General features: G+C 45.3%; 1 protein-coding gene and 2 long non-coding RNA genes across 9 annotated transcripts in view; 1 reads left to right on the forward strand and 2 right to left on the reverse strand.

Moving 5' to 3' along the window:
• The window catches only part of TCF20 (transcription factor 20), a 187201-nt gene that overhangs the window by 131274 nt on the left and 31549 nt on the right, over positions 1 to 24378 (forward strand). For all 7 annotated transcript variants that reach the window (XM_077949462.1, XM_077949463.1, XM_077949464.1 and 4 more), the window contains one exon: positions 93 to 5783. In XM_077949462.1, coding sequence (XP_077805588.1) covers positions 129 to 5783 — 5655 coding nt within the window. In that variant the 5' untranslated portion in view covers positions 93 to 128. The remainder of the gene's footprint in view (positions 1 to 92; positions 5784 to 24378) is intronic.
• On the reverse strand, positions 4437 to 23623 carry LOC144331666 (uncharacterized). Its single transcript, XR_013399009.1, has 2 exons — positions 23549 to 23623; positions 4437 to 7319 (listed from the first exon to the last, which is right to left on the reverse strand). It is a non-coding gene; the product is annotated as an uncharacterized LOC144331666 (long non-coding RNA).
• LOC144331646 (uncharacterized) lies at positions 9910 to 18247 on the reverse strand. The gene is made up of 3 exons (XR_013398988.1): positions 18057 to 18247; positions 11331 to 11453; positions 9910 to 10992 (listed from the first exon to the last, which is right to left on the reverse strand). It is a non-coding gene; the product is annotated as an uncharacterized LOC144331646 (long non-coding RNA).

The following is a 24378-nucleotide window of genomic DNA, read 5'->3' on the forward strand; positions in this document are numbered from 1 at the left end:
TCTGAATCATCTTATCCCCTCCATCATCTAGACTTGATTTGTACCGAGGAGACGCGTGTCTAATGTTTTTCTTTCTTTTCTTCTATTTCTAGGAGGGCTGTTGGCCTGCTGCTGTGCTGCTGAACAGTATGCAGTCCTTTCGGGAGCAAAGCAGTTACCACGGAAACCAGCAAAGCTACCCACAGGAGGTACACGGTTCATCCCGGATAGAAGAGTTCAGCCCTCGTCAGGCCCAGATGTTCCAGAATTTTGGAGGTGCAGGTGGCAGTAGTGGTGGCAGTGGCAGTGGCAGTGGTGGTGGACGACGAGGAGCAGCAGCTGCTGCAGCAGCAATGGCTAGCGAGACCTCTGGCCATCAAGGTTACCAGGGTTTCAGGAAAGAGGCTGGAGATTTTTACTACATGGCAGGCAACAAAGACCCTGTGACTACAGGAACCCCACAGCCTCCTCAGCGAAGGCCTTCTGGGCCTGTGCAGAGCTATGGACCCCCCCAGGGGAGCAGCTTTGGCAATCAGTATGGGAGTGAGAGTCATGTGGGCCAGTTTCAAGCACAGCACTCTGGCCTTGGCAGTGTGTCGCATTATCAGCAGGATTACACAGGGCCTTTCTCTCCAGGGAGTGCTCAGTACCAACAGCAGGCTTCCAGCCAGCAGCAGCAGCAGCAAGTCCAGCAGTTGAGACAACAGCTTTACCAGTCCCATCAGCCCCTGCCACAGGCCACTGGCCAACCAGCATCCAGCTCATCCCATCTACAGCCAATGCAGCGGCCCTCAACTCTGCCATCCTCTGCTGCTGGTTACCAGTTAAGAGTGGGTCAGTTTGGCCAACACTATCAGTCTTCTGCTTCCTCCTCCTCCTCCTCCTCCTTCCCTTCACCACAGCGTTTTAGCCAGTCTGGACAGAGCTATGATGGCAGTTACAGTGTGAATGCTGGATCTCAGTATGAAGGACACAGTGTGGGTTCAAATGCACAGGCTTATGGAACACAATCCAATTACAGCTATCAGCCTCAATCTATGAAGAATTTTGAACAGGCAAAGATTCCACAAGGGACCCAACAGGGGCAGCAGCAGCAGCAGCAGCCGCAGCAACAACAACACCCTCCTCAGCATGTGATGCAGTATACCAACACTGCCACCAAGCTGCCCCTGCAAAGCCAGGTGGGGCAGTACAACCAACCTGAGGTTCCTGTGAGGTCCCCCATGCAGTTTCACCAGAACTTCAGCCCCATTTCTAACCCTTCCCCAGCTGCCTCTGTGGTTCAGTCTCCAAGCTGTAGTTCTACCCCATCTCCTCTCATGCAGACTGGGGAGAATCTCCAGTGTGGGCAAGGCAGTGTGCCTATGGGTTCCAGAAACAGAATTTTACAGTTGATGCCTCAACTCAGTCCAACTCCATCAATGATGCCCAGTCCTAATTCTCATGCCGCAGGCTTCAAAGGGTTTGGACTAGAAGGGGTACCAGAAAAGCGACTGACAGATCCTGGGTTGAGTAGTTTGAGTGCTCTGAGTACTCAAGTGGCCAATCTTCCTAACACTGTCCAGCACATGTTACTTTCTGATGCCCTGACTCCTCAGAAGAAGACCTCCAAGAGGCCCTCATCTTCCAAGAAAGCAGATAGCTGCACAAACTCTGAAGGCTCCTCACAACCTGAGGAACAGCTGAAGTCCCCTATGGCAGAGTCTTTAGATGGAGGCTGCTCCAGCAGTTCAGAGGATCAAGGTGAGAGGGTGCGGCAGCTAAGTGGTCAGAGCACCAGCTCTGACACCACCTACAAGGGCGGAGCCTCTGAGAAAGCTGGCTCCTCACCGGCACAAGGTGCTCAGAATGAACCCGCCAGACTCAATGCTAGTCCTGCCGCAAGAGAAGAGACCACCTCACCAGGCGCTAAGGACATGCCATTGTCCGACGGGAACCCAAAGGTTAATGAGAAGACAGTTGGGGTGATTGTCTCCCGGGAAGCCATGACAAGTCGGGTAGAAAAGCCTGGTGGGCAAGATAAAGGCTCCCAAGAGGATGATCCTGCAGCGACTCAAAGGCCACCAAGCAATGGTGGGGCAAAGGAAACGAGTCATGCATCACTTCCCCAGCCAGAGCCTCCAGGAGGAGGAGGGAGCAAAGGAAACAAGAATGGCGATAACAATTCCAACCATAATGGAGAAGGAAATGGCCAGAGTGGCCACTCTGCAGTGGGCCCTGGTTTTACAAGCAGAACTGAACCTAGCAAATCTCCTGGAAGTCTGCGCTATAGTTACAAAGATAGTTTCGGGTCAGCTGTGCCACGAAATGTCAGTGGCTTTCCTCAGTATCCTACAGGGCAAGAAAAGGGGGATTTCACTGGCCATGGGGAACGAAAGGGTAGAAATGAAAAATTCCCAAGCCTCCTGCAGGAAGTGCTTCAGGGTTACCACCACCACCCTGACAGGAGATATTCTAGGAGTACTCAGGAGCACCAGGGGATGGCTGGTAGCCTAGAAGGAACCACAAGGCCCAATGTCTTGGTTAGTCAAACCAATGAATTAGCTAGCAGGGGCCTTCTGAACAAAAGCATTGGGTCTCTATTAGAAAATCCCCACTGGGGCCCCTGGGAAAGGAAATCAAGCAGCACAGCTCCTGAAATGAAACAGATCAATTTGACTGACTATCCAATTCCCAGAAAGTTTGAAATAGAGCCTCAGTCATCAGCCCATGAGCCTGGGGGTTCCCTCTCTGAAAGAAGATCAGTGATCTGTGATATTTCTCCACTAAGACAGATTGTCAGGGACCCCGGGGCTCACTCACTGGGACACATGAGTGCCGACACCAGAATTGGGAGGAATGACCGTCTCAATCCAACTCTAAGTCAGTCGGTCATTCTTCCTGGTGGTTTAGTGTCCATGGAAACCAAGCTGAAATCCCAGAGCGGGCAGATAAAAGAGGAAGACTTTGAACAGTCTAAATCCCAAGCTAGTTTCAATAACAAGAAATCTGGAGACCACTGCCATCCTTCTAGCATCAAGCATGAGTCTTACCGCAGCAATGCCAGCCCTGGAGCAGCAACCCATGATTCCCTTTCAGACTATGGCCCTCAAGACAGCAGACCCACGCCAATGCGGCGGGTCCCTGGCAGAGTTGGTGGTCGGGAGGGCATGAGGGGTCGGTCCCCTTCTCAATATCATGACTTTGCAGAAAAACTGAAGATGTCTCCTGGGCGGAGCAGAGGCCCAGGGGGAGACCCTCATCACATGAATCCACACATGACCTTTTCAGAGAGGGCCAACCGGAGTTCTTTACATGCTCCCTTTTCTCCCAACTCAGAAACCCTGGCCTCTGCTTATCACACAAATACTCGGGCTCATGCTTATGGGGACCCTAATGCAGGTTTGAATTCTCAGCTGCATTATAAGAGACAGATGTACCAACAGCAACCAGAGGAGTATAAAGACTGGAGCAGCAGTTCTGCTCAGGGAGTGATTGCTGCAGCACAGCACAGGCAGGAGGGGCCACGGAAGAGTCCAAGGCAGCAGCAGTTTCTTGACAGAGTACGGAGCCCTTTGAAAAATGACAAAGATGGTATGATGTATGGCCCACCGGTAGGGACTTACCATGACCCAAGCGCTCAGGAGGCTGGGCGCTGCCTAATGTCTAGTGATGGTCTGCCTAACAAGGGCATGGAATTAAAGCATGGCTCTCAGAAGTTACAAGAATCCTGTTGGGATCTTTCTCGGCAAACTTCTCCAGCCAAAAGCAGTGGTCCTCCAGGAATGGCCAGTCAAAAAAGGTATGGACCACCCCATGAGACTGATGGACATGGACTAGCTGAGGCTACACAGTCATCCAAACCTAGTAATGTTATGCTAAGACTTCCAGGCCAGGAGGATCATTCTTCTCAAAACCCCTTAATCATGAGGAGGCGTGTTCGTTCTTTTATCTCTCCCATTCCCAGTAAGAGACAGTCACAAGATGTAAAGAACAGTAGCACTGAAGATAAAGGTCGCCTCCTTCACCCATCAAAAGAAGGCGCTGATAAAGCATTCAATTCCTATGCCCATCTTTCTCACAGTCAGGATATCAAGTCTATCCCTAAGAGAGATTCCTCCAAGGACCTTCCAAGTCCAGATAATAGAAACTGCCCTGCTGTTACCCTCACAAGCCCTGCTAAGACCAAAATACTGCCCCCACGGAAAGGACGGGGGTTGAAATTGGAAGCTATAGTTCAGAAGATTACATCCCCAAATATTAGGAGGAGTGCGTCCTCGAATAGTGCGGAGGCTGGGGGAGACACGGTTACGCTTGATGATATACTGTCTTTGAAGAGTGGTCCTTCTGAAGGTGGGAGTGTTGCTGTTCAGGATGCTGACATAGAGAAGAGAAAAGGTGAGGTGGCTTCTGACCTAGTCAGTCCAGCAAACCAGGAGTTGCACATTGAGAAACCTCTTCCAAGGTCTTCAGAAGAGTGGCGTGGCAGCGGGGATGACAAAGTGAAGACAGAGACACATGCAGAAACAGTTACTGCCGGAAAGGAACCCCCTGGTGCCATGACATCCACAACCTCACAGAAGCCTGGTAGTAACCAAGGGAGACCAGATGGTTCCCTGGGTGGAACAGCACCTTTAATGTTTCCAGACTCAAAGAATGTACCTCCAGCGGGCATATTGGCCCCTGAGGCAAACCCCAAGGCTGAAGAGAAAGAGAACGATACAGTGACGATTTCACCCAAGCAAGAAGGTTTCCCTCCAAAGGGATATTTCCCATCAGGAAAAAAGAAGGGGAGACCCATTGGTAGTGTGAATAAGCAAAAGAAACAGCAGCAGCCACCGCCTCCACCTCCTCAGCCCCCACAGATACCAGAAGGTTCTGCAGATGGAGAGCCAAAGCCAAAAAAACAGAGGCAAAGGAGGGAGAGAAGGAAGCCTGGGGCCCAGCCAAGGAAGCGAAAAACCAAACAAGCAGTTCCCATTGTGGAACCCCAAGAACCTGAGATCAAACTAAAGTATGCCACCCAGCCACTGGATAAAACTGACGCCAAGAACAAGTCTTTTTACCCTTACATCCATGTAGTCAATAAGTGTGAACTTGGAGCCGTTTGTACAATCATCAATGCTGAAGAAGAAGAACAGACCAAATTGGTGAGGGGCAGGAAGGGTCAGAGGTCACTGACCCCTCCACCTAGCAGCACTGAAAGCAAGGCGCTCCCGGCCTCGTCCTTTATGCTTCAGGGACCTGTTGTGACAGAGTCTTCGGTTATGGGGCACCTGGTTTGCTGTCTGTGTGGCAAGTGGGCCAGTTACCGGAACATGGGTGACCTCTTTGGACCTTTTTATCCCCAAGATTATGCAGCCACTCTCCCGAAGAATCCGCCTCCTAAGAGGGCCACAGAAATGCAGAGCAAAGTTAAGGTACGGCACAAAAGTGCTTCTAATGGTTCCAAGACGGACACTGAGGAGGAGGAAGAGCAGCAGCAGCAGCAGAAGGAGCAGAGGAGCCTGGCCGCACACCCCAGGTTTAAGCGGCGCCACCGCTCGGAAGACTGTGGTGGAGGTCCTCGGTCCCTGTCCAGGGGGCTCCCTTGTAAAAAAGCAGCCACCGAGGGCAGCAGTGAAAAGACTGTTTTGGACTCGAAGCCTTCTGTGCCCACCACTTCAGAAGGTGGCCCTGAGCTGGAGTTACAAATCCCTGAACTACCTCTTGACAGCAATGAATTTTGGGTCCATGAGGGTTGTATTCTCTGGGCCAATGGAATCTACCTGGTTTGTGGCAGGCTCTATGGCCTGCAGGAAGCGCTGGAAATAGCCAGAGAGATGGTGAGTATAAGAAATCTCTTGCCAGCTTGGGATTTTTATTTCATTTGGTTCCTCTTTTCCCATGTTTTTGTTCTTACATGTCACGTGATTATTCTTCCTCGTTAAAGCGCCTATCCCCACATGATGGACAGAAAACTAAATAGGTAATTTGGAAGATTTGTGTAGACTTCTAAAATCATTTTTCATTTTTTGAAATGTATAACTTATGAAGCATACTATGATTATATTTCCTTCTAAAACATTTAATTTCTCTAGGATTACTAACTCATGTATTCATTTGCTTTTTATTTTGTTGGACCACATCTTTTCTAACCCACACTTTCCAATTGGGATATTTATTCTTTGGGTTGGCTTCATAACTATTATCCTGGGGCAGATCATCATCTTCATTTCTTTCTCTCCTCTATTGAATGTTCTGTTTCCTGAATCCCATGTCTTCATGGTTCTTAAAGTGGGCCTTCGTTTAAGGGTGTGCATTATCCTTTAGTAGTTTTGTGACAAGGGGTGCGTGGAAATGCAAAAATGTTGAGATCCTGTATATTTGAGCATGACTTTATCCTAGCCTCATGCTTAATTGAGAATTGGCTAGGTGTGGAATTCTAGATTGGAAGTGATTTTTCTCTTACTGACTTGCAGTCATTGTTCCTGGTTTGTCCTCTACCTTCCAGTGCTGCAGATGAGAAGACTGCCATTCTAATTTTTTCATCCCTCGTACGTGTTCTGTTTTTCTCCTGGAAAGTTTGAGGATCTTCTCCTTTTCCCTAGGGTCTTGAGATGTCAAAATGATAGGTCTTGACTAGGTCTCCTCATTGATTATGTTGGTTACTCTATGAGATCTTATGTACGCTGATGTCTTTCAGTTCAGGAAATTTGTCATGTGGTAGTTCTTTGAAAATTTCCTTCCATTTTCTCTGCTCTCTCTTTTTATAATTCCTGTTAATATAAGGCATTTTACCTCCTGGATTGATCCTCTGTTTTTATCTTTTCTCCTCTGTTTTATCTCATTATCTTTTTGTTGTGATTTCTCCGTACTTTCTTCAACTTTATCATCTAATATTTTTGTTTTGTTTTGTTTTTTTGTCACTCAGGCTGGAATGCAGTGGTGCGTTCACAGCTCACTGCATTCTCGAACTCAGGCTCCCTGGTACCTGGGACTAAAGGCGTGTGCCACCATGCCCAGCTAATATTTATAATTTTTGCAGAGACAGGGTCTCACTGTGTTGCCCAGAGTGGTCTCAAACTGCTGTACTCAAGCAATCCTTCCACTTTGCCCTTCCAAAGTGCCAGGAGTATAGGCATGTGCCACAAGCCACAGCGTCCAGCCTTCTAGTCTTTTATTTACTTATTTTTTTCCTGATATTTTGAAGAGCTTTTTTTTTTTCTCTGAATGTACTGACTTTTAAAGAACAGAGCCTAGTTGATGGCTGTAATCATTTCTCTTACTTTTTGAATACATTATAGTGTGTTTTTTGTTTTTGTTTCAGACAGTTTCACGCCCTTACCCAGGCTGGAGTGCAGTGATGTGATCATGGCTCACTGCGGCCTCCAACCACTGGGCTCAAGGGATCCTTCCAAGTAGCTGGACCACAGGTGCATGCCAGTACACCTGGCAAAGTTTTTTACTTTTTGTAGAGACAGCATTTTACTTTGTTGCCCAGGCAGGCTGGTCTCACCTCCTGAGCTTAAGCAATCCTCCCACCTCAGCCTTCCAAAGTGCTGGAATTATAGGCGTGAGCCACCACTCTTGGCCTGTATTGTAATTCTTAAAAATCTTTGTCTGTTTCCTATTTTCTCCTTTCTTATTAGAGGTTCTTCAGATGTCTTGATATATATTTTGTTTGTTTGTTTGTTTTTCTTTTTTTTTCTTTTTTGAGACGGAGTTTCGCTCTTGTTGCCCAGGCTGGAATGCAATGGCTCACAGCTCACTGCAACCTCCACCTCCCAGGTGCAAGCTATTCTCCTGCCTCAGCCTCCCGAGTAGCTGGGATTACAGGCATGCACCACCATGTGCAGCTAATTTTGTATTTTTAGTAGAGACGGGGTTTCTCCGTGTTGGTCAGGCTGGTCTCGAACTCCTGACCTTAGGTGATCTGCCCATCTCGGCCTCCCAAAGTGCTGGGATTACAGGCTTAAGCCACCACGTCCGGCCTTGATTTATATTTTTAAGAGAGAAAGAGACATTTTAAAAAATGGCTTGAAGCTCTGTGTTACAGTATGGGCCAGGCTTGCTAGCCTGTAGTCCTCTCCGTAGAATAATAAGGCAGGCAGCCAGCATATAGGTCTTTTCTCTGAGTTGAGTTTTCCCAGAGGAAAAAAAAAAAATTTTTTTGTTCTGTTCCAGAGAAAAATCTTGAGATTTCCTGTCTAGAGGTGCAAGCCTGGCTGCCAGCATCCTAAAAGCCAAGTGGAGAAGGGGATGTAGGGTTGTGTGGGTGGGGATATGGGCTTACCATTCAGTGTGTGGACTTTGACAGTCTCCCACCTGTTTTTAGTAGATGAGGACAGTTACCTGGTTGAATTAAGGATCTAACTCCGCTTAGAAACTTTGGGCTAATGCTCTATTTTTCAGCCCCATGTTGCACCCCCACTTACTGAGGCCTCCCCAAGCTCTGTGCTGTAAAGTGGCAGGCTTTCTAATGGCTCCTCCACTGCACTCATCATTACTGTCTGCTTCCTTTCAGTGCACAGAATTACTGTTACTCACTTCATCTCTCCTATTTCCAGTTTCCCATTGCTCATGCTGTCATGAGTTTATCTTGCAAGTTTATCCACTTTTTTGTGGGAAGGGATCAAATGGATGTACAACTGTATGTTTCATAGTCTACCATATTATTTTTAACCTTCTGGCAAAAAGGAGGTTCCCCTAGACTATAGTAAAAATTATATTGAATGTGAAATATATATTTGAAATTAGAACATTTTAATTCAGTCACGCAAGGAGCTTGCCCTTTCTTCTTATGTCCCCTAATCCCCTAATTATGGTCTTTTATTTTTCCCTCCTTCCCTCTCTCCATTAACGTCACTGTTAATAATTAACGTCACTCTTTGGGAGGCCGAGACGGGTGGATCACGAGGTCAGGAGATCGAAACCATCCTGGCTAACACGGTGAAACCCCGTCTCTATTAAGAAATACAAAAAACTAGCCGGGCGAGGTGGCGGGCACCTGTAGTCCCAGCTACTCGGGAGGCTGAGGCCGGAGAATGGCGTGAACCCGGGAGGCGGAGCTTGCAGTGAGCTGAGATCCGGCCACTGCACTCCAGCCTGGGTGACAGAGCGAGACTCCGTCTCAAAAAAAAAAAAAAAAAAAAAATAACGTCACTGTGAAACTCCAAGTTTGAGGTAGATGATTTACTTCCCCTAAGAAGTTTATACGCAATGACATTTTAAAATGCAAAGATCCTAGAAGGGTGTAATATTTAAGACCCTAAAGTACAAAATTCTTTAGTCAAAGTTGAGCCCTCAAAATAATCCGTTAATCGTCCTCTTGCCAAAGTTGAGTTCTTGCTTCCCAACTTTCCTTGGAAAGTCACAGTATTTGGTGGGTTTTTTGTTGTTGTTTGTGTTTTGAGACAGAATCTTACTTTGTTTCGGAGTTTCACCGTGTTGGCCAGGCTGGTCTGAAACTCCTGACCTCAGATCATCCACCCGCCTTGACCTCCTAAAGTGTTGGGATTATAGGTGTGGGTCACTGCGCCCAGCCTTTTTATTGCTTTTTGATGTGCATATGTGTATGTGACCATCTGACAGTGTTTTCGTTATTTCAACATTTACTATTATTAACATAGCACAGTTTTTATGTGTAAACTTTTAGGCATTCTATAGCAATAATTGATAATCAACAATCAGGCTAAATATTCCCCAGCAAATCTCTAGATCCTGTGTCTCAATCCAGGTCTTAGGCCCGGTGTGATGACTCACACCTGTAATCCCAGCACTTTGGGAGGCCGAGGTAGGTGGATCACCTGAGGTCAGGAGTTCAAGATCAGCCTAGCCAACATGGTCAAACCCCGTCTCTACTAAAAATATATAAAAATTAGCTGGGCATGGTGGTGGGCACCTGTAATCCCAGCTACTCGGGAGGCTGAGGCAGGAGAATGGCTTGAGCCTAGGAGGCAGAGGTTGCAGTGAGTCTAGCCTGGGCGACAGAGCAAGACTCCGTCTCAAAAAAAAAAAAAAAAAAAAAAAGTTAAGCTTATTGTCTCTTAGAGCTGATGTACCACTATCACTATAAGATCCGTTTCTAGCTTTTATTTACCTAGCTTTTATTCTACTTCTCTCAATGCACTCAAGGACAAATTAAAATTACACTAACTTGCCTTTTATTTAATTTGACAGATGATGTTTCAATTGTCCAGGATAATTTTGAGTCTAGTTTTATCTTTAGGTTTTAGCAGATAGATGTATTCAGTTTTGGTCTTGCTTAATGAGCATGCTCTTAATCCTATCATGTAAGATAAAGCCACGTATATTTCATTAGAAATCCATTTTGGCCTGTGTATTAGGTGTTTTGACAAGCACGATGTTACATTAAAATATTGGGAAGTCCTCAAGAGACATTGCTCCTCTCCCTGTGTCACACTACTCTGAAAATTGCCAAAAACTAGAACATTTCTATATTTTAAAATGGCCTTTACTTTCCTTCCTTTTTCCCTTCCCACAAGTGTGGGACTTGGGAATCTATTTATTTCTGCACAGTTCCCTTTGCTTCTGTCCAGCATTGACCCCTGTTTGTTTGCCTTGGTATAATTGTGGATGAGAATCAGAATGACCTCTGACATGAATGATATTACAGAGGTAATTGCCTCTGAACGGGTATGGGTATAACTTGGTATGTACAAATCACCTTTGAGACATTAAGGAATGCGAAGGCATGTAGGGATGTGACAGAAGGTGGATCTGGTGGCCATGGATCCCTTGAGGCTGCATAGCCCTACTAGTGGGAGAGGCTTTGCTTATTCCCCTCTCATAGAAGGTGCCCCTCCCAAATTTTTCCAACCTCCCTTGGGAAATTTTTAATCTTTTTTTTTTACCTGACAGTGTATGTTAACTCGTTTTAGGTTAATTTTTATTTTCTATTTTTATTTTTATTTTGAGATGAGTCTTGCTCTGTTGCCAGGCTGGAGTGCAGTGGTGCGATCTCAGCTCACTGTAGCCACCTCCTCGTGAGTTCAAGTGACTCTCCTGCCTCAGTCTCCCAAGTAACTGGGACTGCAGGCATGCACCACCATAGCTGGCTAATTTTTGTATTTTTAGTAGAGATGGGGTTTCACCATGTTGGGCAGGCTGATCTCGAACTCCTGATCTCAAGTGATCCGCCTGCCTCAGCCTCCCAAAGTGTTGGGATTACAGGCGTGAGCCACCGTGCCTGGCCAATTTTCTTTAAATTTCTGAATCAATATATTTTTATTTTTATTTATTTTTTTTTTGAGATGGAGTCTTGCTCTGTTGCCCAGGCCGGAGTGCAGTGGCCAGATCTCAGCTCACTGCAAGCTCCGCCTCCTGGGTTTACGCCATTCTCCTGCCTCAGCCTCCCGAGTAGCTGGGACTACAGGTGCCCGCCACCTCGCCCGGCTAGTTTTTTTTGTATTTTTTTTTTAGTAGAGACGGGGTTTTACCGTGTTAGCCAGGATGGTCTCGATCTCCTGACCTCGTGATCCGCCCGTCTCGGCCTCCCAAAGTGCTGGAATTACAGGCTTGAGCCACTGCACCCGGCCATCTGAATCAATATATTAAAGATTAGGGTTTTTTGTTTTTCTTAAATTTATTTTATGAGACAGGGTCTCACTCTGTCATCCAGGCTGGAGTGCAGTGGCGTGATCTTGGCTCACTGTAACCTCTGCCTCCCGTATTCAAGTGATTCTCCTGCCTCAGCCTCCCCAGTAGCTGAGATTACAGGTGTGTGCCACCACACCCAGCTAATTTTTGTATTTTTAGTAGAGACGGGATTTGACGATGTTGACCACTCTGGCTTCGAACTCCTGACCTTAAGGAATCCACCCTCCTCGGCCTCCCAAAGTACTGGGATTACAGGTGTGAGCCACCGCACCTGGCCGATTTAGGGGTTTATTTTTAATACAAGTTTAAATAATGGATAATTATTTATTTCCCACATCTAACAGACTCACATCTTTCTTAAATTTACTTTAAGTGGTGATGAAAAACATGATTTGAAAAATATAAAATAGATTGCATTATGAAAATGAAACCACATATTAAAACATCAAAACAGCCAAGTCAGAAAGGTAGTCTCTTTAGTTTAACTATAAAACAGAGCCATCAGTCTATATGCTCTCTAAATTCTCAACTATATGTTCCTTGAAGGTGGTCATTTCCAGGGCCTGGCAAGGCCCCCATCCTGGTGAAGGCTCCCTTCAACTCCTATTCTCTGCTCCTAACTCCAGTATCTCACCCCCACCCCCACCCCTACCTGATTGTTCCTTCTCTGCACCTGCTACACTGCCCTTTCTCACATTCCCACGCTCCCTTTCTCCATTCTCCTCTCCCTCCCAGCCCCCTCTCTCTGGCAAGCACTTGCTGTTTGTTACTTCAGCTGGGACCCATCTTCATTTCTCACTCTCTAGGCGGTGGCGCCCTGTTCCCCTTGCTATTTCCTTAGCTTTCAGTATATAGCAGAGAGTTGTATCTAATTTACCTGTTTTTCTTAACACTATGTGGTATATCTTTTTATATCACTACATGATGACACTGACACTAAATTTCCAGAGAAAGGGTTTTCTTTCAGGATTTTGTCCAAATTCTAAAGGATCAAGTGAAATTTTCAGTTTTGAATTTTATTGCATATATTACCTTACAGAATAAATCATGACAAATTGAAGGACTCAAATTTTACTATGATTTATTTATTGATTTTTTCTTTTTAGAGGTGGGGGATGATGTGGGGAGCATTACACATGATTTTAAAGTAAAATTTATAAGGAGTGCACGATTCTTTGGAAATGCCAAGCCTGGGCAAGGTGGCTTATGCTTGTAATCCTAGCACTTTGGATTACTTGAGCCCAGGAGTTTGAGACCAGCCTGGGCAACATGGAGAAACCTTGTTTCTACCAAAAATACGAAAATCAGCCAGTCTTTTAACCCAGTCTCAAAATAAATAGAGAAAAATATTCAAAAAAATCCCAAAGGACCATAAACAAGAATATTGATAAACAAGCCACAACACACAAGTTGTTATATATTAATTACTCATCCCTGGGATGTTAAACTAGTTATTGCTAATCTGTTAAAAGAGCAAACAGTAAATAGCATGTAAAAGCAGGCATCCCTTTCCTTTTTTTTTTTTTTTTTTTCTTTTTTTTTTTTGAGATGGAGTCTCGCTCTGTAGCCCGGGCTGGAGTGCAGTGGCCGGATCTCAGCTCACTGCAAGCTCCACCTCCCAGGTTTACGCCATTCTCCTGCCTCAGCCTCCCGAGTAGCTGGGACTACAGGTGCCCACCACCTCGCCCGGCTAGTTTTTTGTATTTTTTAGTAGAGACGGGGTTTCACGGTGTTCGCCAGGATGGTCTCGATCTCCTGACCTCGTGATCCGCCCGTCTCGGCCTCCCAAAGTGCTGGAATTACAGGCTTGAGCCACCGCGCCCGGCCGAAAGCAGGCATCCCTTTCAATTCAACAACTTTCTGAGTCTCTGCTGGAAAACCAGTTGAAATCTGAAGTTAAGCTGCTGTCAGGGAACTTGCAGGGTGACTCAGCTTCAGCCTTGGCCCCTTAGCTGGTGTGTGGTTAGAGAAGCTCTATGTCAAGGCTTCTGAACTTCAGGCAGGAAAGTTTGTGTGATTCTGCAGAAAGCAACTCCTTGCCACACGCAGATCCTGCACTGGGGCTTTGATTTTTCCAAAAGATACGGCTTCCTTCATCCAATACTGTTTCAGAAAAATGGAGGTTCCTCCTCCGCACCCCAAGCCAAGGCCAATTTTGTGAGACCCTCAAGGCTTGCTACTGCAGATCAGTTTTGTCCAATTTATTGGAAAAACGTATGAGAAGAGAAAATCCAGTCAGCTAAACACTTGTTCCAGAAGGTCCTGGCTTTTGCCGTTCTGCCCAACAGCTGTGTAGTGGGGAGGCCTGGGTGAGAGCCCCACAGTCACACTGCTTCATATGAGTTCCAGGACTTGCTGTTTCCTCGCTGGGTCAGTAGCTCAAGTCACTTAACCTCTGTGCTTCACTGTCCTCATCATACAAAGTATGAAATCTAACAGTACCTACAGTAAACGGGAATGTTAGGAGGATTAAATGTGTTACTCTTTGGAAAGTGCTTAGAGCAGTGTTTGGCACATTTCGACAGTTAGGTGGTTTCAGAGGAAATGCAAACTGCAGACTGGTGTCCACCCTCAGATGGTGTCCTCCCTCATTGTTGTCTTAGTAAAGATGTGTTCCTGTTAGCAAGCTCACTCAGTACTCTGGAGCTCATGTTGTAGTTCCATCGTAGTGCAGCTAGCTAATCTTTCCAGGGGTGTTCAGAACTTAATCTCTTTGAAAGTTGTCCTGTGTGGAAATATAAACATTTTCTCCTTTTTACTCTTGTTGGAAACTCAAGTTTGCTGCGGGGGGAAGGGTGGTGGCAGGGGGTGAGGTATTTCAGGTGCAGTATTAATATTATGTCTTATGAAATAGCATCAGCCAACACGAACACACTCAGGAATTCTCTCGAGAGAGAAGGCAAAAGGGAGGGAATAAAATCTACCTTGCATGTTAAGTAAAAGCATTAATATTTTAGTGAAATGGCAAAGTTTTGATAGTGATTATCTAAAGCCAAACGAGTCTACCTGGTAGTAAAATTGGGTTTTTGTTTTTGTTTTGTTTTGTTTTTTGAGACTGAGTCTTGCTCTGTCACCCAGGCTGGAGTGCAATGGCGTGATCTCGGCTCACTGCAACCTGCGCCTCCCAGGTTCAAGCAATTCTCCTGCCTCAGCCTCCTGAGTAGCTGAAATTACAGGCGCCTGCCACCATGCCCAGCTAATTTTTGTATTTTTAGTAGAGACAGGGTTTCACCATGTTGGCCAGGCTGATCTCGAACTCCTGACCTCAACTGATCTGTCTGCCTTAGCCTCCTAAAGTGGTGGGATTACAGGCATGAGCCACCGCGCCTGGTCTAAAGTTGGTTTTTTAAGTAAACTTTTTAACATGTCAGCACTAAAAGTAAGGCCCCAGATAATTAAGAATTCCGAGTTTGTGTGGTGTACTCACAGAATGGTTCAGGACAAATACTTCCCTATAGCACTCCACCTCCTCCCCCGAAACAGTGAATATAGGGAGAATATGTGAACTCCAAAGGGCTTGTATTGGTCCGTTATTGCATTGCTATAAAGAAATGCCTGAGGCCAGGCGCAGTGGCTCAAGCCTGTAATCCCAGCACTTTGGGAGGCCGAGGTGGGTGGATCACAAGGTCAGGAGATCGAGACCATCCTGGCTAACACCGTGAAACACCGTCTCTACTAAAAAAATACAGAAAACTAGCCGGGCGTGGTGGCGGGTGCCTGTATTCCCAGCTACTTGGGAGGCTGAGGCAGGAGAATGGCGTGAACCCGGGGGGCAGAGCTTGCAGTGAGCCGAGATTGCGCCACCGCACTCCAGCCTGGGGCACAGAGCAAGACTCCATCTCAAAAAAAAAAAAAAAGAAAAAAAAAAAAGAAATGCCCTGAGACTGGGTAATATATAAAGAAAAGAGGTTGAATTGGCTCACAGTTCTGGAAGCTGTATAGGAATCATGATGCCAGCATCTGCTCAGCTTCTGGAGAGGCCCCAGGAAACTTACAGTCATGGTCAGAGGCAAAGGGGGAGCAGGCTTCTTGCATGGAAGGAGCCAGGAGCAAGACAGAGTGAGGTGGAAGGTGCTACACACTTTTAAACAACCAGGTCTTGTGAGAACTCTGTCTCACAGGAACAGCACCCACATGATCCATCCACCTCCCACCAGGCCCTACCTCCAGCACTGGGTACTACAATTCAACACGAGATTTGGTGAAGACAGATCCAAACCATATCAGTGCTCTATTGTATTTGAGGGATTTAACCTTTAATTTACGGGCAGTGCCAAACCTCTAGTGATTTCTAAGCGTGTAAATCACATGTACAGGTTTGTGTTTTATAAAGGAAACTCAGGAAATAAGTAGGGACAGATCAGAAGCAGACAGGTCATTCGAGAGGCTGTGGGATTAATTTGTGCAAGAGCTGGTAAGGACTGAGTATGTAGTAGAAATGGGAGTCAGAAGGATTGGATGGATCTGAGAAACATTTTTGGGATTCAAAGTTGATAGTTTTTGTTTGTTTGTTTTTGAGATGGAGTCTTGCTCTGTCACCCAGGCTGGAATGTAATGGCACGATCTCAGCTCACTGCAACCTCCACCCCCCAGTTTCAAACCATCCTCCCGCCTCAGCCTCCCAAGTAGCTGGGGTCACAAGCATGCGCCACCACGCCCGGCTAACTTTTGTAATTTTAGTAGAGATGGGGTTTGACCATGTTGGCCAGGCTGGCCTCGAACTCCTGACCTCAAGTGATCCACCTGCCTCCCAAAGTGCTGGGATTATAGGCGTGAGCCACCACACCCAGCTAAAGTTGATAGATTTTAAACACTGACTAGATGTAGCAGGTTTGGGAAAGTGAGGCAGAGGTCAAGGATGAAGTTGAGGTTTCTAGCTCCAGCAAGTCAGTGGGTGGGGTGAGGGGTCATCAACATACCAATAACAGAAAGAAGGGTTGAAGAAAAGAAATTTAGGTTTGCATTTAATATGTACTAGACAAGAAAATATTAGATATGAAGGCAGTTCAGCCTAATGTTTAGATCAGTCAACACTAGATTCTAATACAGCGTTTTAAATAAGAGCTGCTTGCTTTTTATTTAGCCTTTCAAATAGATGTAAACTGGTAAATTTTTAAGTCCAAATTGAAAGTGGAGAGAAAAATAGGAAATCATGAGGTCTGTGTTATGTTTATTAAAAAAAAAAAAAAGAGAATCCCAAAAAGTTGTCAAAAAAATTTAAGCTGTCATTATAATTATTCCTAAAATGCAATTGGAAGGGGAAACAGAAAGGATAGCTTGCTGTTTGGGCTTTTTTTTTTTGGACAGAGTCTCACTCTGTTTCCAGTCTGGAGTGCAGTGGTGCAATCCCACTGCAACCTCTGCCTCCCAGGGTCAAGCAATTCTCCTGCCTCTGCATCTGGCTAATTTTTTTCTTTTTCTTTTCTTTTTTTTTTTTTTAGAGATGGGGTTTTGCCATGTTTGCCAGTCTGGTCTCGAACTCCTGACCTCAGGTGATCCACCTGCCTTGGCCTCCCAAAGTGTTGGGATTACAGGCCTGAGCCACCACACTTGGCCTGTTTAGGCTTTTAAAATAATTCTCCCAAGATACTGACAACATGGTGAAAACCAAGACTGTGTTTAACTGAGAAAGAGCACATATCAAACATTTTTATGGGCCTGAAGAAGACCTCTCTGCTGTGCAGTGCACCCTGTTGCCTCGGTTTCAGAATGTGCAGCCTCAGTGCCTTTATGCACTGAACTGAGACGAGGCCAAGTGCTAGCACTTTATAGCGAAATGGGCTCTGAAGTGGGAATCGTTGCTCTACCCATAGGAAGCGGCAGGAAACGTGGGAAAAGGCAGAAGAAAAGATAAACTGGCCTCAGCGTTTAGATGAGGTGCTGGCACCATCCGTGCTGGTCAAGGTTCCCAGTTGTACTCCTGAGTCATGAAAATTTATGTATTATTTACATAAAGATAACATTATTATTATTGTAAAACTAATGGAACTGTTAGTAAAAGAATGCCATAATCCTGATAACCCAACATATCTGCCTCTTTTCTAGACTTTGTCCATGTGCTGATTATTTCACTAGATACAATAGTGTAATACAGTCAGCTTCCCATATTCATGGGTTCTGCGTTCTTGGATTCAATCAACAGCAGATTGAAAATAATTGGAGGGGGCGGGCCACAGTGTCTCATGCCTGTAATCCCAGAAACTTGGAAGGCCAAGGTGGGTGGATCATCTGAAGTCAGGAGTTCAAGACCAGCCTGGCCAACATGGTGAAACCCCGTCTCTACTAAATATACAAAAGTTAGCTGGATGTGGTGGTGCTGCACGCCTGTAATTCCAGCTACTAGGGAGGCTGAGGTAGAAGAATGGCTTGAAACTCGGGAGGCGGAGGTTGCAGTGAGCCAAGATTGCACCACTGCACTCCAGCCTGGGTGACAGAGCAAGACTCCATCTCAAACAAAAAGAACCATCCTGGCTAACACGGTGAGACCCCGTCTCTACTAAAAATACAAAAAAAAATTAGCCGAGCGTGGTGGCAGGTGCTTGTAGTCTCAGCTACTCAGGAGACTGAGGCAGGAGAATGGTGTGAACCCGGAAGGCAGAGCTTGCAGTGAGCCGAGATCACACCACTGCACTCCAGCCTGGGCAACAAAGCAAGACTCTGTCTCAAAAAAAAAAAAAAAAAAAAAAATGGAGGGAAAAATTCCATTTGTCCTGAATATATACAGACTTTTTTCTTCTTGTCATTATTTTCTAGATGAGAAAGTATAAACAACTTTGCATAGTATTAGTTACATCATATTGGATATCATACGTAATCTAGAGATAGCTTAAAGTATACAGAAGGATGTGCTTAGCTTATATACAAATACTGTGCTATTTTATATAAGCGACTTGGGCATCCATGGAGTTTGGTATTGGCAGAGGTCCTGGAACCAGTCCTCCATGGATACCAGGAACGGCTATAATGACTGCTAACATGTACTGAATGCTTTCTAAGCACTATACGTGAATTATCACATGTAGACCTCAAACCAACCCTTTCTGATGGGTCTCATCACACTCCAGGTGAGATTTGAGGTCTAGAGAGGAACTTGCCCAGGATTCAAACCTTGTGAGTCTCCATCATCACAGTGTAGATACAAGTCTGTGTTGCTTTTTTAACTTTATTTTGTAATTTTAATTTTCATACTAATCTGGGTTTTTTTGTCCTAATTTAATGTTAGTATGATGTGATTTATCCAAGTATCGCACTCTTATGGAGGTGGTTTCCAGTTAATTTACTACTTTGTATGGAGCAATAAGCATTTTTATTTTTCGATTTATAGAAAAAATTTATAGCTGTTGAACTGCTAGGTCAAAAAGGGCCAACATTGTTACGGTTTTTGATAGGCATTGTCTTGTGGTTTAACCAACAAAGGGTCATACCAAGGCATGAGCATCCATGAGGACAGGTGAGCCCTTGTTTACTGCCACCTCAGTGACATTGGACCTTCTTTTTAAACTTTTAGTTCCTTTTCATTTATTAGTGATATTAATGTTGTTCCATGTTAATTTTGTGTTTAATGTCTATTAATTGTTACTTTGGATTTTTTTTTTTTTTTTTTTTTGAGACGGAGTCTCACCCTTTCACCCAGGCTGGACTGCAGTGGCACTATCTTGGCTCACTGCAAGCTCTGCTTCCCAGGTTCATGCCATTCTCCTGCCTCAGCCTCCCGAGTAGCTGGGACTACAGGTGCCCGCCACCACGCCCAGCTGATTTTTTGTATTTTTAGTAGAGACGGGGTTTCTCCGTGTTAGCCAGGATGGTCTCGACCTCCTGACCTCGTGATCTGCCCACCTTGGCCTCCCAAAGTGCTGGGATTACAGGCATGAGCCACTGCGCCCGGCCTGGAATTTTATTATTTATTCTCAATTTGTTGTTTTTCTGTACCTATTTCCCATAGCCTGAATCACTTCTCTGGAAAATTCAGATGTATGGAACTCTTTTCTTCAGGGGTGCCCCTAAATTCGTAGAGCTCTTAAAAAGTTTCTCATCTGTAAATTAAATGATGGTAGAGGACTGTAAAGGATAAAACTAACTTTGCTGGAAATCAGGTAGCCTCCTTGGTGGATACTAAAATACTCTTGGAAGCTTTTGAGTTGTTGTTGTTTTAAAGGAAGCAAATATTATGAGCTAGCATCAGCCTTAGAATTGTGTCCTCATGTGTTGGTTTCGTAAAGATACACTCCTGTCTCTAAACTTACTGGTGGAAATTAAACTGAAGAGAAAAATTCAGCCCTATCTGATGCTGTCCACGTAAACCTGGTAATAGTGGAGTGATTTTGGTTGTATGCACTTAAGAGCTGTCACTTAATTTGAAGATGTTGGCAGCATACTGCTGTCAGTTAACATGCCTTATTAAAATAGATTTGAAGAACTGCTACACAGGCAGATAAACAATACCAAAGTCAACAAAATAACAAATTTCCAACAGAACTCAAATCTGAAGTGGTGCTACTCCCTTCTGATGGACTAGCACCACCAGTGGAACCTGGGTGCCCTGACATTGTTCAACCGTGGAGGCATTTCATCTCTGTTACATGTTTCACGGAGCAGCTAGTGGAAGTTTCTAGTAAAATGTATATTCATCTAACAAGTCTCAGGCCTGTTCATTGTGGCTGGCTCCCTGGGGGTGCCATGTGGTTTCAGACTTCGAAAGCTGTGATTGTGAACCTTAAATCTTAGTTCAGACAGATGTCAGGTGAAGGCCTCTGGTTTGCTTGAAAGTTATTCTTGTTTTTTCATACAAAGCTGGTTGCTAGGATAATAGTGTAATTCATTAGGATAAGTGATAGGATAGTTGCCAAATTCTGTTTGCTTGTTTCTAGGTAGGGTTCTTTATTGAAGTAATAAAAATATACTAGTGCTTTAAAAGGGCAACTCCGCAAAAATGAAATGTATTTGTTTGCTAACGGAAGACTTTGTGTCTCCCTTTTCTTCAGAGAGCAGGCCTGTGAGCATTTTAATCTACTATTTGTGAAAAGCACGTGGATTTAAAACCAGCTCACCTGTCACCTCATCCCCCAGGCAGCAAGTGCTGCCCAGCAGCACTCCCATTTTACCTGTTACACCACTTAGCACCCATGGGTCAGATCCCCCAAGTCACTCCAATAGTGGCAGGTCCGAGTGCCTCCTCACTGAGGGTAGGACAGACTTCTGAGACCTTACTGACTCAGCCTTCCCTTTGCAGGTTACACAGACTCAACAGTATTCAGAGCCTATGCCTCCCAGCACTTACGCAAATGCTCAGCTAAGCTGGAGCTGCTCTTGGTGTGACTACCAGCTTACCTGATTGTCTTCTTCACCAGATAGGTTCCCCAAGAGTTAAGTTGGCCCCAGAGCCCACCCTAGTGCCTGGCATGGGGGTGATCAGTACAGCGTAAATTTGTGACTGATAGGTTATTTAAGAGACACATAGGAGCAATGTAACCTCCAGTGGGAAGAGGTGGGCCTTTGGATGCCATTTAAATATGTATGTTTAAAAGTATGTAATATTGGGCTGGGCGCGGTGGCTCCTACCTGTAATCCCAGCACTTTGGGAGGCAGAGGCAGGCTGAGGTCAGGAGTTTGAGACTAGCCTGACCAATGTGGGGAAACTCCATCTCTACTAAAAATACAAAAGTTAGCTGGGCATGGTGACAGGCACCTGTAATCCCAACTACTCAGGAGGCTGAGGCAGGAGAATCCACTTGAACTGGAAGGTGGAGGTTGCAGTGAGCTGAGATTGCGCCATTGCACTCCAGCCTGGGTGACAAGAGCGAAATTCCATCTCAAAAAAAAAAAAGTACATAATATTGGAAATAATTTGTGAATATGCTGGTCAGAATTTTAATCTACGTATAAAAAATTAAGGAGTTGTTAAAAGTGTGTTTTGATAGTGAGACTGACTTGTTTTCCTGTATGCTACTTTATAGTTTTGGGGAACAATATGAATGGATGAGAGATGGATGACCGTCAATATTCTTAATTTCTTGCCCTTGTGTTCTTTGTAAGGCACAATATGCCAGGAACAGGTTCTGCCTTTATTATAGAGGGCATCTGTATGAGGCTTTGTTGTTCATGAGTTTCAGTGTATGTCTCTGGGGACAAAAACGTGATTTGCCACTGGGTGAATGTAGTGCCACCTGAATGTTGAAAAACACAACTCCTGAATCCCCACCAAACCTGTTCTTCCTCCAAGGTCTCCCAAGAGAACAGGTTTGGTGGGATTCAGGAGTTGTATTTTGTTCATGTTATGTCTGAGATGCCTCCTAGACATTCAAGTGCAGTATGACCATTTCAGAATGAAGGAATTTCCAATGGATAGTTTTTTGCAGGTAAAAGCAGCCCCACGGTATGTTCAGTGAGCACTTGCATAAGTGCTGGGAGGCATGGTCTCTGGATACCCTGAGGTCTGTGTAAGTGTGGAGAAGCTATGCCTAACTCGGCCAAAGGGAAGGTTGAGTCAGTAAGGCCTCAGAGGCCTGCCCTCCCCATGTGGCACTCAGACCTACCACTACTGGAGTGACTTGAGGGGTTTGAAGCATGAGTGGCAGGGGAAATAGATAGGCCCATGTCAAGAACCACACCCTGTTGCTTTGCCAATCGCCTGCACTATGCCCTGTGAAACTCACAGTCCACCAAGAGCACTCTGTTAGTTCTCTGCACTGAACAGCCATTTTACCTGGCTTTCTCAGTAACACCACCTACTCCTACCCCCGCCACCCCACACTCTCCCAGGCAGAAACAGAGTCATTAGTATTTAGCCCTCTCACTGTGGGCTAAGTGACGACTTGTTCCTTCACTAGGGTACATCAGGACAGCGATAAGTGTTAAGCATCCCTGGTAGAGACCTGAGGATCGTTGTGCAAGGCAGCCGTGGTTGTTGATAGGTATCTGTATCAACTACTGATGTTTTAGCTTCACCTCCTGGCAGGGCAAGGCTTTTAGCAGTGCCGCAGAAACCCTTCTTCATTAAAGCAAATCATCTCCCAACAATGGAATCTCACTGATTTGCTGACCCAGCATTCTGTTCTCTCAGACCTACCTCGTCCCTTCCCGCCTTTGGAAAAAAGTTCCATTTAGGGTGAATAGGCCAACAAAATCTTGTTGCTCAGCTCCAGAAGATTATCTGTTTAAGATCTTCCAAATTAGCTCTAGAGAACCCCAGGAAATGATCCAGCCACATAAAGACTCACTTTTCCCGTGGACCCTCAAGGAGCTCTGAGACCACCAGCAAACACCCAGTTGTTGCCTTTAGCTCCTTAATTTGACTTGGGAACTCTGAAATCCCTTAGTCATTGGTATATTTTCAGACAATTTCAATAATCTGGCTAGTGCCATCCTCTATTTGTTGCTTCTCTCTAATCTCACTCTTGAAATGAAAGTCATGTGATGGAACCACCATTTATTATATGACCACCACGCTGCCCAGAGACAAGGCCCGAAGGAGAGCACAGAGGCTCTTGAATTTACCAGATGGTCCTTGTTGGCAATGAGTCATAATTATAGAATCTTGTAGGTCATATTTTATCCTTCATCCAAATGTCTGTAGGAGTTGGCTTCTTGGGAAACTATAAACATCACTTAGTCCCTCAGCCCAATTTCTTAACCTGTAAAATGGGGTTAGTAATGGACTGCCTTGTCAAGTTGTTAGATAAATGAAATCTGTCCTAACAATTAATAGACACTTAAATCTTGGGGCTTGGCATGGTGGCTCACACCTGTAATCCCATCACTTTAGGAGGCTGAGGTGGGAGGATTGCCTAAGCCCAGGAGTTTGAGACCTGCTTGAGCAACAAAGTGAGATGCTGTCTCTACAAAAAATAAATTAGCCAAGTGCAGTGGTATGTACCTGTGGTCTCAGCTACTAAGGAAATAGAAGCAAGAGGATTCCTCTAGCCCAAGAATTTGAGGTTGCAGTGAGCTCTGATTGCTCCACTATGAGTATAGTGGCACAATCAAAGCTCACTGCAACCTCAAACTCTTTGGCTCGATGAATGAGGGACAGAGTGAGACCCTGTCTCAAAAAAAAAAAAAAAAAAAAGTGAAGGTGGAGGAGGAGACGTATTGAGGAATTATGCAGGATTTCTAAACTTGGTTATATTACTTCCAGATCTCTATTTTCTTCATGGAGACTCTTGGAGTTTCCTTCCCCCGCCCCCCCCCCCCCCCCCCCCGCCCTTTTCTGTTGAAGTGAAGATTGTACTCTTGCGGAATATCTTCCTAATCTGGTAGGAATCTTCTGAAACGGAAATGTAGAAGAAAGTTTCCGCATCTATGAAGATGAATTGAACCAATAGTTCTAAAACTTTCTTGAGGATAAAAACACCTGGGATGCTTCCCATTCAGTCTCTTTTGGGACAGTGTCCTCAGTCTGTTTTTTTAACTCAAGCTTGGGACCATGCTGGTGCTGGTGGCAGAGTTACACTTTGAGAAATGCAGAAATCAACTCTGAAAACTCAAGGTTCATAAGCTAGTCACAGATTTGGGTGCCAAAGTTTCCATTCTAGTGTGGACGTAGTTTTTCCTTCCGGTAGGTTTCCAGGAAGAAAAGGCCCTGGATTGAGCATGACCTGTGGGAGTGACCTGAAATGAGATGTGAGGCTAGTCTCATGTTATTGCCAAATTAAATGACCACACTGAAGCTTGGCTGAGAGGTGGCAGGGGCTGGCTTAGGATTTGAGGACCAGTGATCCCATGGTTGTTTCATTGGCAGTAGCTTCAGTATATCAAGATATCCTCGTTTTTGAACGTTCCTTTCTGCTGGGACTCTGTTATTTCCTGAGTATCTGAGACTAA

Source organism: Macaca mulatta, chromosome 10, assembly GCF_049350105.2.
Source record: "Macaca mulatta isolate MMU2019108-1 chromosome 10, T2T-MMU8v2.0, whole genome shotgun sequence".
NCBI lineage: Eukaryota > Metazoa > Chordata > Mammalia > Primates > Cercopithecidae > Macaca > Macaca mulatta.